A 13,482-nucleotide genomic window follows, 5' to 3' on the forward strand; every position below is an offset into this window, starting at 1 on the left:
TATATATATATATATATATATATATATATATATATATATATATATATATATATATATATGTATGTATGTATGTTATATTTCATCGTCAATCCATTTTCGTCGCGATCATTCCCTCTCTCACAACCGACTTCACTTGACATTCCCACATACGCCGATCTCTTGGCATTCTCCGTCAGGATCTCGAATTCTAGCAGCGGCGACAGCGGCGGCGTAACGCAACCGCCTCCTCCTGACGACGGAGAACGCCGACAACGGTAGTTTTCGACGGTGATGCGAGGATGAGATCGAAACGCGATTGGAATCCCATCTCGCGACGGGTCTCCCTCAGAGGACCGGTTCCTCGTCCGTCTCGTCGTTGTCCTCGTCGGGCTCCTGCGGCTGACACTGCGTCGTGGCGGAATTCGTTTTCACTCTTCGCTGCCTCTTTTGCTGGCTGTTGACACCGGTAGTGGTGATGGATCCATTGTTGGGTCCACCGCTACCGCTGCTCGAACTGCAACTGGACCCGCTGGAACTAGTCGCCACGCTGGACGAACTGTTTCCCACGGGCGACGCGAGATCCAGATCGACTTGCTGTCCGTATGAGTCGATCAATGGCCGCAACGCGGTCCTCAACGACCAGTAGAGTCGAGGATAGGTGCGCTCCTGCTGAAGGATCAGCTCTTTGCTTTGCTTCTGCCTCTGTAACAGAACCGGGGAGCTGACTCTATCGAAGAACGGACGCTGGATTGAAATCGGACCGGGTCAAGAGCGGTGCGTGAGAATTATCGATTGCGTCTAATTAAAGGCGAACAGGGGCGAGCGAGTGGAGCAGGGAGGAGGGGCAAGAGAGGAGGACGCACCGCGGGAAGCAATTAAAGATATAAATAAACGTCAGAGCGAGGAGAAGCTCACCTCGGGAAGGTCACTTGACCCGGTTTCCCACGAAGCCAACAGCTTCTTGCTCTCGGCGAACTGTCTCAACGCCTTCTCCCGGACGTACACGAACGGCCGCACGACCCTGAGATCTTGGCGACGTATGTAATAGTGGGCCTTCATGGTCTTCAGTTTGCCACCGTGAAACACCGAGACGAGGAAACCTTCGGTCAGGTCGTCCAAATGCTGGCCAACCGCCAACACGTTGTAATTGTGTCGCTTGGCGATCGTGTACAACTGCGCCCTGGTCTCACGGTTGCAGAAGCTGCACGCTCCGCTCGCGTCTAACGTTTCTTCCTCCGTGGGATGATTCTCCGTGTTACCGGTTGTCTTCGACAGCTCGCCGCTGCTTTGCTCCTCGTAGAAGTAAGGAACGTCCAGGGCCTTTAGGTAGGTCATCAGTTCCAGCGGGTCGGATCGGTTTGGCGCGTTCACCGTAGCCGCGCCGATCTCGAAGTCGACGCCCTTCGATCTCACGTAGAATCGATACTGGTGCAACGAGTGCAGCAACGACAAGGAACTCTTGCCGTTGGTCGACAAACAGATCAGCACTCTGTCGTTGTCTCGAATCATGTCGAACTCTTGCATAGCCTCGACCGCTGGCTTCCAGATGTTCTTCGGCGGGCAGTGCCACTGGGGCCGAGATACCTCTGGCGTTTTCCCATCTTTCGTGTCGAACGTCGCACCCAGGTCGCCGTCCTCCTCTTCCTTCAGGTCGCTCGAACACTCCTCGTCCTCGGAGAAGTCGTCGTTTTGACGGACTTGTTGCTTGCAGCTGGACTTGCTCGACAGAGCGGACATCGACGCAGTTCTAGGCTTGCGACCGTAACTGTTGGTCGAATTGGACTCCGCGCTGCTGCTACGCTTCAAATCCATCGAGTCCAGGGACTTGTCGCTCTCGTGAAAAGACAGATTGATACCGCTATCCTGCGAGCTCACGGAATTCACCGCGGAGTAAATTTTCGGCAGGATCTTCCGCGCGTCGCCAATCTCCAAACCACCGCGTTCTTGGGAATCGTCGTCGTTCAAGTCGTCGTCCAAAACTTCTTCGTCGTCCGTTTTCTGCGACTGGCTGCGAACAGCGATCTGTTCGTTCTCAGGCGGTTTCATCACGTAGATCACCGTCTCGTCCGAAGAACATTCGCTGGACACTTTGCTCTCTTGCTGCGTCAGCTCACCGACCTTCCCGGAGATCTCTATCGGCCCGCTTCGTCTGGCGCTCGATATTCTGGGCGAGGAAGAGGATTGAACGATCCTCCCCCGATCCGGCGAGCCACAACCGTTCGACGACACGTCGGACGCCGACGCGTCCGGAGAGTGTCTGTGCAATCCGTCCACGGCGTTCACCATACATCTGATCTCCGATTTCACCTCGCTGGCCATTTCTTTCGAAAATTCCATCAAGTACTCGGCGATATCGCTCGCCGTAAACGAGTCGTGTCTCGTTTGCTTTTCCTCCGCGGACAGCTGGCTGATGGCGTTCAGATTACGCGAGTGATGTTGCGGCGTGTTCTCCGAGGTGTTGGTCTCGGACAGCGCATCGTCCACCTTCGATATCACTTCTCGGATTTCCGACTTGATCTCCGTCGCCAACTCCTTCGTCACTTCTTTCACGTAAGCTCGCAGATCGTCTTCCGATCTTTGACCGCCGTTTCGATCCGAGATCGGCGACGACCTACCACCGCCGACGAATTTATCCGTGTAGTCGCTAACAGAGAAGTACGAGGACGGCGGCGAGGCTGCGTTGTGATAGTTCAACGACAAGATCGAGTGATTCGGGCTACCGTTGTCCAACTCCAGAGAGTTCAGCTCCGTCTGGCTGCTGCAGCTGCAGTGATGTCGTTTGTGCCTCGTTTGGTTGCCGCCGTTGTTTCCGCTGAGACCGAGGCTGGTCAAAGTTTGTGGGCTGAGCGGAAGCGGCGGGATCGGCGAGGACGAGGAGGACGCGACGTTCCGATTGCTCGGATCGTTGCCACCGCCGCTGGCCGTGCTACCGAGGGAGTTGCACCTGGCACGACCAGTGTTGGCAGACTCCATCAGATCTCTTTGCTCTTTAATTGGCCTGTTGCCGGCGTGCGACATGCCGCCAAGGGCCGACGGCGTGACCGCCTCGCCAACCGCGAATCTCACCGGCATCGGGGAACTCGGGCAGGTGGCAGGCGACCTTTGACCGCCCGAGTCGACGGCGTTTCGATCGACTACAGTGACGGCCGGTGACGACTGGTCCTCCTCGTTGCTGCTCGTCGGACTGGAGCTCGACGTCGACTGGAACTCGGCCGCGTTCAACAACGTTCTCCTGACGGTGCTCAATACCGGAAGGCTTCGGTGCCTCGGCGAGTTCGACTGCGAAATCGGTACGTTCCCAGTTCGCGGAATGTCGCTGTTCAACCGGCGAATGCTGTTGGCCAAGGCCAGACTGTTGACCAGGCTGTCGTGAGTGGTGGTCGGCGTATGATGGCCGTGCTTGTTCCACGATAGCATCGGATTGAAAGGCACGTCCTGCTTCACGTTCTGCGAGTTACCGAGGAGAAGATCCTGCGCCTCGCTCGGCAGCATGAACCACCGCAACGGTTCCAGACGTTCTGGCACGAAGTTGTAGCTACGATCGATCTGCAGCGGATACCTCTGGGCCATTTTCCGTGCCCGGTTGAAAATGTTGCGCGCCGTCTGCAGGCAGTCGCCGTAGTTCTGCGGAAGTACGCCAGAGCCGGATACCCGCCTCTCGGAAGCGTTCATCTTCCCGTCCGTGTATCTGATCGAGCTGAGCCACTTTCGCTCCTTGAACACGCTGTTCGTGTGGTGCCGCCATTCGCCCGTGTCCGGGTTCAGCACGTACTGCGGCAGCAATTTCCAGCCTTCGGTCGCTACCATTTTCAATGCCTCCAGCACGAAAGCCACCTCCGCCTCCGACATGAAATAAGGGAACGAGAGCTTCGCAAAACCTGGCCTCAAACCCTCCGCGTTCTTCTCTTCGTTCTCGCTGTTCCGTTCCCTGGAAACGAGACAAATTAACAAGCGTTAGGTTACGTGCAGCTGTCTTATTGTTCAACGGTACGATTCCTTCGCGCAGCACCGCGCGACCGGAATCGACACACGATTGAACCGAAACTTTTCTCTCCACTTGCTCTTACCCCTCTGTGAGCGCCCTCTGGTACTCCTTGGCGAGTTCCTGGTCGATTCCCATCAGGTCGTGAGCGTAACGTCCGGCACACGCGCAACCGCCACGCGCCTGTATACCGAACACGTCGTTCAACACCGCGCACACGAAGTTGTGGTGGAGGAACGTGCCGCGCGGGTGACGCACCATGAACGAAAAGATCGGCAGCCTCTTGACATTCTGCGAGCCACTGCCGAGCAGTATCAGTTCCGGAATCGTGCGTACGTGCGCCAACACTTGCCTGCAGGAAGCATCGAACGTGTGTTTTACAAATACGATCGCCCCGATCTTTGAAAACATTCTCTACACTACGTCGTCGAGCCTTCGTCCGAAATCGATCAGGGCTATTTTCTCTCTCGCGCGATCGATTAAAAATTGCGTAAACTTTGCACGTTTCATCTACGACTACGAGCTATACACGTGCGTATATTGAAAAATGAAATTTTCTGTTAATTGTTTACTTGACCAAAGTTGTTATCGTAAGTGTTAGAAGTGTCGGAAATTTACTGTTGGCACACAATGACGTTTGGGAGACGTCGTGCGTTTCCAAAGCTAAAATCGACAATGAAACGTTCGCAGGATACGTATACAAGGATGTAAAAGAATATTTTTTCACATGCTTGATACGGCCGTTTTCAATGTTTGTATCTTATATTCCAAGTTACCCACTTTATTTAATTCGTATGCCAAGAGATTAACTCAGTGTTGCTACGATAAGAATTAATATACGGATTTCGAGATTAATGACGCCTTATTTTTACAATAGGAAATGCTGAGAAGCAATGTGAGAAAAATTGCAATTTCTCTACGTGTCGTATCAATTTTTCCACGCGATTGTTTGGTCTACCATTGACTAAAAAAGAAATAGCCAGGCTATTTCTGTCCACCATCCGCAATAAAAGAAGTAGTTTCTCACTGCCGATCGATTTTCGTCGAATCGTAGCCGCTTCGGAAATCAACTCGATTCTCGGCTATCAACGATATTTTCCCCTAAGCGAGGCACGTATCACGAAACTCGTGTTCGAAACAAAGAGCCTGCTGGAAACGTGGATCGAAAACGGCAATCAAGATCGTTTAACGAGGATTTGTTTTCGAACGATCGCTGAAATCGGCGAGAGATCGATCCCGATCGATTTCGACTAAAGAAAGCGCAAATTCGCAGAGTCTTCTCTTGGAAAGAGAAATGGAAGAAAAGGACGTACCTGGAAATTTTATCTTGACGAGCGACGATCGCTCGTGGCGTGACGTTTTCTTTCAATTGCACCGCCAGTCCGCATCTGATGCTCTCGACGACACCCGCGGTGCCGCTCTCCTCGCGCAGCTCCGAGTCTCGGTGATAGTGGTGCGAGTCTCGCATGTCCTCCGTGGGAATTTTATCTTTCAGTAGGGACCGTTTGGTCACGAGCACGCCGGGCGATTGAACTCCGCCGATGAACTTGTGCCCGGCGAAAATAATCGCGTCTTTGTACACGGTCGTTTCCCCGACGCCGGGCAGATGTGGATTCATATCGATCTGCACGTACGGCGCTGAAAAGTAGGCGTACTGTAGAATAGCTGTGTACTTAGGTTAAGAATCTGCGGGAAATTTTGACTGAAAAAAGATCGTGTCTCTGTGGTAACTGCTGGATTAGTCTGATCGTCACGTTCCATGTGTGTAACCAAATCTTTTACTCGAGTTGCATCTTTCTTCTTAAAGATCGATCTTTAATCTCTTGCGCTGGAACGACGTGCCAATTGTACGTCCCCAGTTGCAACATTTTCTTAGTTTTAAGTATATTTACATTTTAACCCAGGCAAAACAAAGTGATAAGCTTATTATTTCTGAATCATTTCTATCCGGTGACATTGTACCGACGAGTTCAAAGGAAAAAGAAAGCGACGAATTTATTATATACGGTTCAGTCACTCGTTATGGTCCGCGAACCAGTTGCCAGCGCAAAGGGTTAAATACTAGAAATAGAGTCTCTTCTTCTTAGATATTCATCTATTTTGTACAACTTGGAAACTTAACTTTCAAATACTGTTCAATCTTTGTGGGTTCGTTTTTCAATCAAATAAATAGCGACAGTCAGACATTTCAGACAACGTTTTACGCAACCTCGCATATACATATGTAATATCTCTGCTGATCGATCAGGATTGAATGGTCGCGCGATGATATATTTTCGTCGTAAAAGGGGACAAACATTACGTTACGCCAACATCCTTCGGTTGTTTTCAACCCGTGTATATCGGCGTGAATCGTTACCTGCTGTGGTGTAATCCCAGACGCTAAGTGCCCCGTATTGATGCAGCAGGAGGGTCGTGGCGACGTCATCTGCCAAAACCCCGGTTATGCAACTGGCAGCGCTGAAGCATCCGATCATTTGCGTAACACCCTCGCCCCGTACTTTGATCAGGCTCCGCTCGAGATCATTCAGATCCAAGAAACCTTCCCGGGTCTCCGACACTCGTACTATCTGCGCCGATCGTCAGGAATATCTCGAGATTATTCTCCCCCTCTCACTTCCACTTTCCTCCTACGTTCTACTTTTAGAGTTCTACTTTCCCGCGGTATGTTTTTATCGATCGTACGAAGGCCAGACCTTACTTAAGACCAGCCGGTTAAAGTTTCAGAGTCAATCTCCGCTGCTGAATATTCCATGCGTTTCTCGACGTGTGTCTGACTTGTTGAACGTGTTCCGTCCGTTCTGATACAGGCGATTCACGCGAACAACACGCGAGGCGGCAGAATTCTTTTTCACTTAGCGAGAAGTCGTCACGGGACGTTCGGATTGAATGGCAACTTCCCGGAGTTGGAACGAGTTGGAAACTTCAAAGGAAAGTACCGAAAATGACTTCCTCCCGGAAGAGCGTGCGCCGCGTGCTCGTGTTCCGCGAAGTGTCAAAGGCTATTCAAAGTCTCGCGAGGAGGAACGGTCCAAAGGGTTCCTTTAATTCTGGCGCACAAAGGCGCACCAGAACTTGTGTTCTTCTTGACTCGGATACTAGGTCCATTTCGTGGACGTCTTATTTGTTTCGCGCTGGGAGAGGAAGTCGGTAAATTATTCGAAATTACCTCGTTAAATGGTTAATCGTAACTCATTCTCAAGTGACTTGATACTAACAGGAATATCCTTCGAGGACAGATTTCTGAATAGTGTGACTCGAAAATATCTTCAATGGAACTCTCAATGCCTGTCGGAACACTCAAACGCCAAGAACACCGTCACTGAACGCATCGAACATTCGAGATTCTCCGTTTATTAAAGATTAATTAATTTGAAACAGATTTTTTAACAGGTTAAAGCTTCAAAGAAATCTCTATTTCCGAACGAATTTTTTTTTCTTTTTTGAATCTACATTTGGATTCAAAAATATTACACATTCACATATAGAACGAATCTATATTCTTTGGTGATTTGTCGAACGTTCACTTAATCCTCAAGTGAACTGTATTTTAGTTCAACAGTTGGAATTTATATCTAATGTCAATATTAATATTCGTTGTAATTTATATTAGAAATTGTAACAAGTTTAACAGGAATTGGAATTTATATCTGATGAAAATTATAATTGATGGAAATCTAATTAGAAATTATAATTAGCTTAATAATTGGAATTTGTAGCTAATGTCAATATTAATATAGAAATTATTTCAATTTGCCAATTGATATTAATTCTCTTTTACAACATTAGAAACAAGATAACACATAATAACAATATTTCGAACAATACACGATTAATTTGAATGAAACTATAATAGTCCGGATGGTCTAGAATTAAAAAAGGACTACAGGAATTTAATATAAGTGCACCTTTCAGATATCTCCTTCGATCCAAGATTCAAACTTGAGCAATTCGATATTTCTAACATAACCAACAAAATTATTAAACACCTTAATCTCGATCTCTCAATCTCAGATACAAATACAAAATACGAAAAGCAAAATTTCTTTCACAAAAATATGACACTATAATTTCTCAACAAAATATGATATTATTCCTCTTATTATCTCACTTACATTTTCATTTCGGTTGCATCTGTCTATATTTTACTGTATCGTTGTTTTTCTTAACAAGTGCCTTTTCTTTCCTTAGCAAGTTTCTTCCCAATTAAATAAACAAGTAAAAATAGATTCGATGAACAAGCGATTCTCCTTACCCTGACTCCATATTCTCGCCAAGGTCGCAGGTTCCCGTGATGCTCGAACGGTCCCACGAAGACCACCGTGGACTTGGAGAGATCGAGGTGTCGCAAAAGCGTACAAAGGGCAGCCGCAGTGCCTTGACCAGTGAACAATACAGCATCCTGCTCGCCAGCTCCCACTGCATGTCGAACAATGTCTCTGGCTTCGTGTCTGCAACGATCCTTGCCGTTAGGATACCTCGAATGACGAGTCCTCCCCCGGTCATTAACGATCGTAAATCCGCGTAAACTCGCGGTTTGTTTGTCCAATCGAGAACAAACGAGGCTGCCTTTCTCAAGAACGCGTGTCTCGCGGTTTCGCGTCGCCTTGCCTCGATGGCGTTTCGAACAGAGAGAAAGAGAGAGAGAGAGAGAGAGAGAGAGAGATGCAAGCAGGACTTTATGACCATTACAGGAGGATTTCATTTACTCGACAACGTCCATTTACGGCAACGAAGTTCTGGTCAGCGAACAATCGAACGAATTTCAGCAGATTGAATTTCGCTCGTGAACGCGTGGATTGTTGTACGAATGAAATGCATCGGACAGCGAGGGGAATCTGCGAGCTGAATCTCAACTGTTATATAAACGTCGGTTATATGAACTGCTTGTTCCACGATGGATTTAGATAGAGTACTATCTGTACATCGCATCGATCATTTTATTGTTCGTTAGCCAGTTTATTCGCGTTCCTCTGTTCGCGAAGCTCTCTCTCTCTCTCTCTCTCTCTCTCTCTCTCTGTCGTTTCGAGAAAGCGCTTCGTTACGAATTTCCGTATTCTTAACTGTCTTAAATCTTCCACTGTTTAAACGACGGACGAGCTATTAAGAATTCAAATTACGAGACTCGCGTTTACCCTCCTAAGAGAAGAGGAAGCAAATCTTCGTTAGAGACGTCGTAAAATTCGCAAATTCGTTCGTTTGGAAACTAGTTCCCGAAATTAAGAACAAATTCTAGCAGCTACCAGGTATTGATACTTCGCGACGCGCGAGAGAGACACTGTCTCAGTGCTAAAAAGTCGCAACTTTCGCCACAGTTTTCCCAAATCGAAAGCATCGCCGTTCCTAGCACTTTCTCTCTGACCTCTCACCCCGCGTGCCACTAGTCCGACGCGAGCGAATCGTGCAAACGGTTTTCGCGCGAAACGAGGAATTCGCGTTATTGTGGTCGCTGGCGGTGGTGGTGATGGTGGTGGAGTCGGCCGGCCGGTAAGCGGTCGGGGCTCGACTCGGTGGATATTGATCTGGGGACGCCAGGGAACGGGACGTCGAGCGGAACCACCCCCTACACACGTTCGACCGCGTAAGATTTAGGGATAAACGGGGTCGGCACCGCGATTCGATCGAAAACTATGTATGTATGTATGCCAGCGTGCACGCGGGTCAAAACCGAGGTGTACAGAGATGTGAAACGGAACGCGTGGAATCGAGGCTGAAATAGAATTCCACGGGGGCCGGCGGCGAAATAGAAAGGCTGGCCGGTCGAGCACGGTCGAGCGGCGCAGAAAACGAGTCTCGTTTACCGCGGAAACGGTACGTAAACCGGAATCGTTGCACGTTGCACGCGCCACGGTATGCTAATCTCGCATAGGAAATCGCCGATTACGAATTCACGGCGCGCACCGCGGACTCGGCTACTTTCTAACGATGCGATTCGCGACTATGTACATACATGCATGCGTACAGTAACTCTACGCAAGGCGACGCAACGCTAACAACAAACTCGAAACGATGAGTTGCATCGTGCTATCGAGCTATCGCGTCAAGCGGGTAGCTACAATTTCTCGATTAATGAGCTGTCCAGTAATTGAAATTGGTTCTGGGAAGTCGGCAGCTTTTGGGCGCCGGAGATGTGTCGCGCTCGACGCTCCGCCGACCGTGCATAAACGCGTGCGCCGCGTGTGTTTCTCCTCGGCCGCAACCTCGATCGTTATCGCGATCGTTTGGTGGCCCAAGTATCACGCTGGCAGTAAGTAGAGAGAAAGAGAAGCCGTCTTTCGATCGACTCACCTGAACAGAGAAGACTGCAGGCTGCAGATAGACGTGGACGCTCGGGTGTCGCCCAAATATGGCAGCACATCCTTCGCGACGTACTCCTCGAGAAATTGCAGCGACCTTCCGGAGGCGGTGTAGTCGCAGTAGACCACTGTAACAATAAAATATCGCAATTATTCAGACGCAAAAGAGGATAGAGAGAGACGCGACGCACCCGTTCCTCCTTGGCGAGTCTCGCGTACGGGAAATCGATCGTCGTCCATGATAACGCGCCCGCGTGTTTTATTCAGCGCGCGTTGCCAAGTATTTATGAAAATTTCATACGATATGGTCATCGAACGCAAGCTTGCACGCGACCGGGTCAACGATTTCTCGGTTTCAACGAGAGCCTAACGCGATTTTCCTTCATTTCTTCTCTGCCGTCCCGGTTTGCCGCCCCAAACGAGTTGCTTTCTTCCAGCCGTACCGAAATATCCCGGCACGCGATTCGAACACGGCCGCTCTAACTGCGCGTAATTATTCACACTTCGCGAAAGCACCCGGCAAGCGAATGACAGTGGATCGTTTGTTCGAGACGACGTATCGGGTGTGGCATTTTCGTCGACGCTTTTGACAAAAGTTCGAAAGAAACGTGAAAAACGCTCGCGGCCAAGGTGTTCTATTAGCGGTAACCGAACTCGCGAGTGACTCGAATTCTCGCGGAGTTTCACGCGACGAAAGAGAGAGAGAGAGAGAGAAAGAAAAAAAAGCGGAAAAAGTAGGTCGCGATGTCAAGGCGAAAGGTAAGGTCTCCGAGACGTCCGTCGAAAAATCGGATTCAGGCGTTTCGACTTCAAGTTTCTGGAATAGAAAGAAGTCGAGAGGGTCGTGGTATTTCTTGGCCAACCTTGGAACGACCTTGACAATTCCACCGAGATGTAACATTCGAATTATACTTATTAACGCTAGAATATTCGAATTATATTTATCGACGCTAATAATGCACGTTGTTTGATCGATGTTTTTAACCATTCGTTTCCATCTTTTAAACGCTCATTACTTAGTACTCTCCTTGTAATTTTTTCACTCAGTCTCGTACCTCATTACATTTAAAATTTTTATAATTGTGTCACAGTTTGCAATGGATACTTCTTTACTCGTGGAGAATGAATAAATAAGTAAATAAATGAATTCACACGCTCATAAGGTAGGCTGATTCAGGCGTGGTAAAGATCCACTTTCGTTCGATGTCGGAGAAACGCGAGCAACGAGACCACTGGAAAAGAGTACATAATTCACGAACGTTGGCCGCGAGTGATCATTCTCGAGGATCCTTCGAGTGAAAATCGTTCGATGAATTATCGAGAACAACCCGAGCGGCTTGGGGCTTTATTTCGACGAGCACTCCGCGAATTCCGACGAGTTGCCGCGGCCTCTCTCGTTTGCGAATGACACATTTGCACGATCCACCCTGTATATCGGTGTCGAGGCGCCGAAGCCGCGGCCGTTGCTTCCGCTGCTATTTCCAGCACCGCCAGCCAGCCCGAGTTTACCAGAAAATGGAAAATGTTTATTCACAAGAGCATGAGAGCATCTTCTCTTTCTCTCTATGCTTTCGTTTCCAACAAAGGACTGTACATACATGTACGTCAGTTTTCTAATGCGCACGATAGAAGAGAGGTTCGAGGGAAAATGTTCTTTCGAATTGAGGGAGAGACACTAGAAACGAGATGTTATCGTAATTGTCAAAAATCGAGGCTTCCGAAAGACGAATTTCGTCGTCATCGCAGTTAAAACGATGGACGTAAATTCCATTTGTACTAAAAAAACAAAATACGAAGATTGCACACAACATGCAGGGAGCACTTGTTATAACATTTACAATAACGACAACGTAATTCTTCCATCTGCTCCATTTCTTTTAGTTGTATTCACAACGACACGACATTCCACGAAATCGCAATACACGAACTGAATATTCTAATATTCAATTTTGAATATTCGTTCCCGCCCACGATTCAGCGAGACACTCTCTGTCTATCTAACTACGTGATAGCAGGATAACAAAACATATCAATCAACAGTTAATGAACTGACAAATTACAAGTCGGCGCCGTTACAAGTTTCACCTCGTATGTAAACCTGCAATTTGTGTAAATCTGCTTCAAAAATCTCCGTGCCGTAAGCATCAAATGATACGGTGTCCGACGTTTCGACGAGCTGTAAAGACTCTGTTGCGAAATACATATTTGGATTAGCGGCTAGATATAATAGAAAACGATCGTTCTGCAACGTCAACGTTGGCGACAGAGAGAGAAAGAGAGAGAGAGAGAGAGATAGAGAGAATAGCTTTATTTCCAGGGAAAGCCAAGGTAGGCAAGGGATAATGACTCGCAGGTGTGTCTTACGAAACAGTCACGATCGGCAACCGGTCGTTCGCGGGGTCCGCCGCGAACCAGCGAAATTATGCGCCTAGGCCTGGCCGCTTCCGAGCGTTTCGCCCGCCAAGGGGGATAAATTGCATTGATTTGTTTAGGGAGGGACTAAGCGCGGAGCTAAGCGAAGTTTAATGACCGTTTCGTAACTGTCCAGCAGCGTCGTACTTACGTAAAGCACGAGAATGCAGTTCGCTATCGCATGGAAGCGTTATTGCGCGACGCTCGACTCGGCCGATCGACACACCGAAAACGATCTTCCGCTTTTACTTTTTTCTCTTCCTTTTATTTTATTCTTTTTTCTCCTCTTCTCTTTCTTCGTCTGGTCGTGTTAATTAACACTATCGAGAATTTAATAACCGGTCATTTGTACGGGAAATTGCGTCCAGGTGAAAGTGTAAACTGGAGAACGATATCGAGATGCCGCTTAAGAATCATTAACGCGCCGGAATCCGTCAGATCGGCATCGTTGTTTTAACGAACGCACTTCCGGCGTTCGTTATCTGTTTTCGCGACGAAGAGATTGCCTCATCGGCGCCATTATTTGCTCGTTAGCGATTTCAATGTTTTCCGGGAAATATTCCTCGATTAACGCGGGTCGCGAGGATCAAGAGGAAATTCGAATTGCATTATTGATGACGATCGGTTCGTAACCGAGTGCTAAGCAATGTTCGCGACTGAAAAAAAGATGTTAAAATCTCGTTATGTACTTTATCGAGTCTGTGATCGTCGATGATCGTGGATTCGAAAAAAAAAACCGCTCGAGGCGAACGTTGATTACCATCGACTCTTTGCTTCCAATGATTCGATCACAGCTAACCTGAATATCAGCTG

General features: G+C 48.4%; 1 protein-coding gene across 2 annotated transcripts in view; it reads right to left on the bottom strand.

Moving 5' to 3' along the window:
• Positions 1–46: 46 nt before the first annotated feature.
• Positions 47–13,482, bottom strand: part of LOC122537098 — a 57,180-nt gene continuing 43,744 nt past the window's right edge. The window contains exons 2-8 of one of the 2 annotated variants that reach the window (XM_043670045.1): positions 10,250–10,385; positions 8,217–8,412; positions 6,321–6,531; positions 5,275–5,599; positions 4,047–4,313; positions 892–3,907; positions 47–684 (exon numbers count right to left, since the gene is read on the bottom strand). In XM_043670045.1, coding sequence (XP_043525980.1) covers positions 325–684; positions 892–3,907; positions 4,047–4,313; positions 5,275–5,599; positions 6,321–6,531; positions 8,217–8,412; positions 10,250–10,385 — 4,511 coding nt within the window. In that variant the 3' untranslated portion in view covers positions 47–324. The remainder of the gene's footprint in view (positions 685–891; positions 3,908–4,046; positions 4,314–5,274; positions 5,600–6,320; positions 6,532–8,216; positions 8,413–10,249; positions 10,386–13,482) is intronic. The other variant, XM_043670046.1, reaches the window with a different exon arrangement.

This window comes from Frieseomelitta varia, unplaced genomic scaffold (genome assembly GCF_011392965.1).
Source record: "Frieseomelitta varia isolate USP_RPSP 00005682 unplaced genomic scaffold, Fvar_1.2 scaffold_886, whole genome shotgun sequence".
Taxonomy (NCBI): Eukaryota; Metazoa; Arthropoda; class Insecta; order Hymenoptera; family Apidae; genus Frieseomelitta; species Frieseomelitta varia.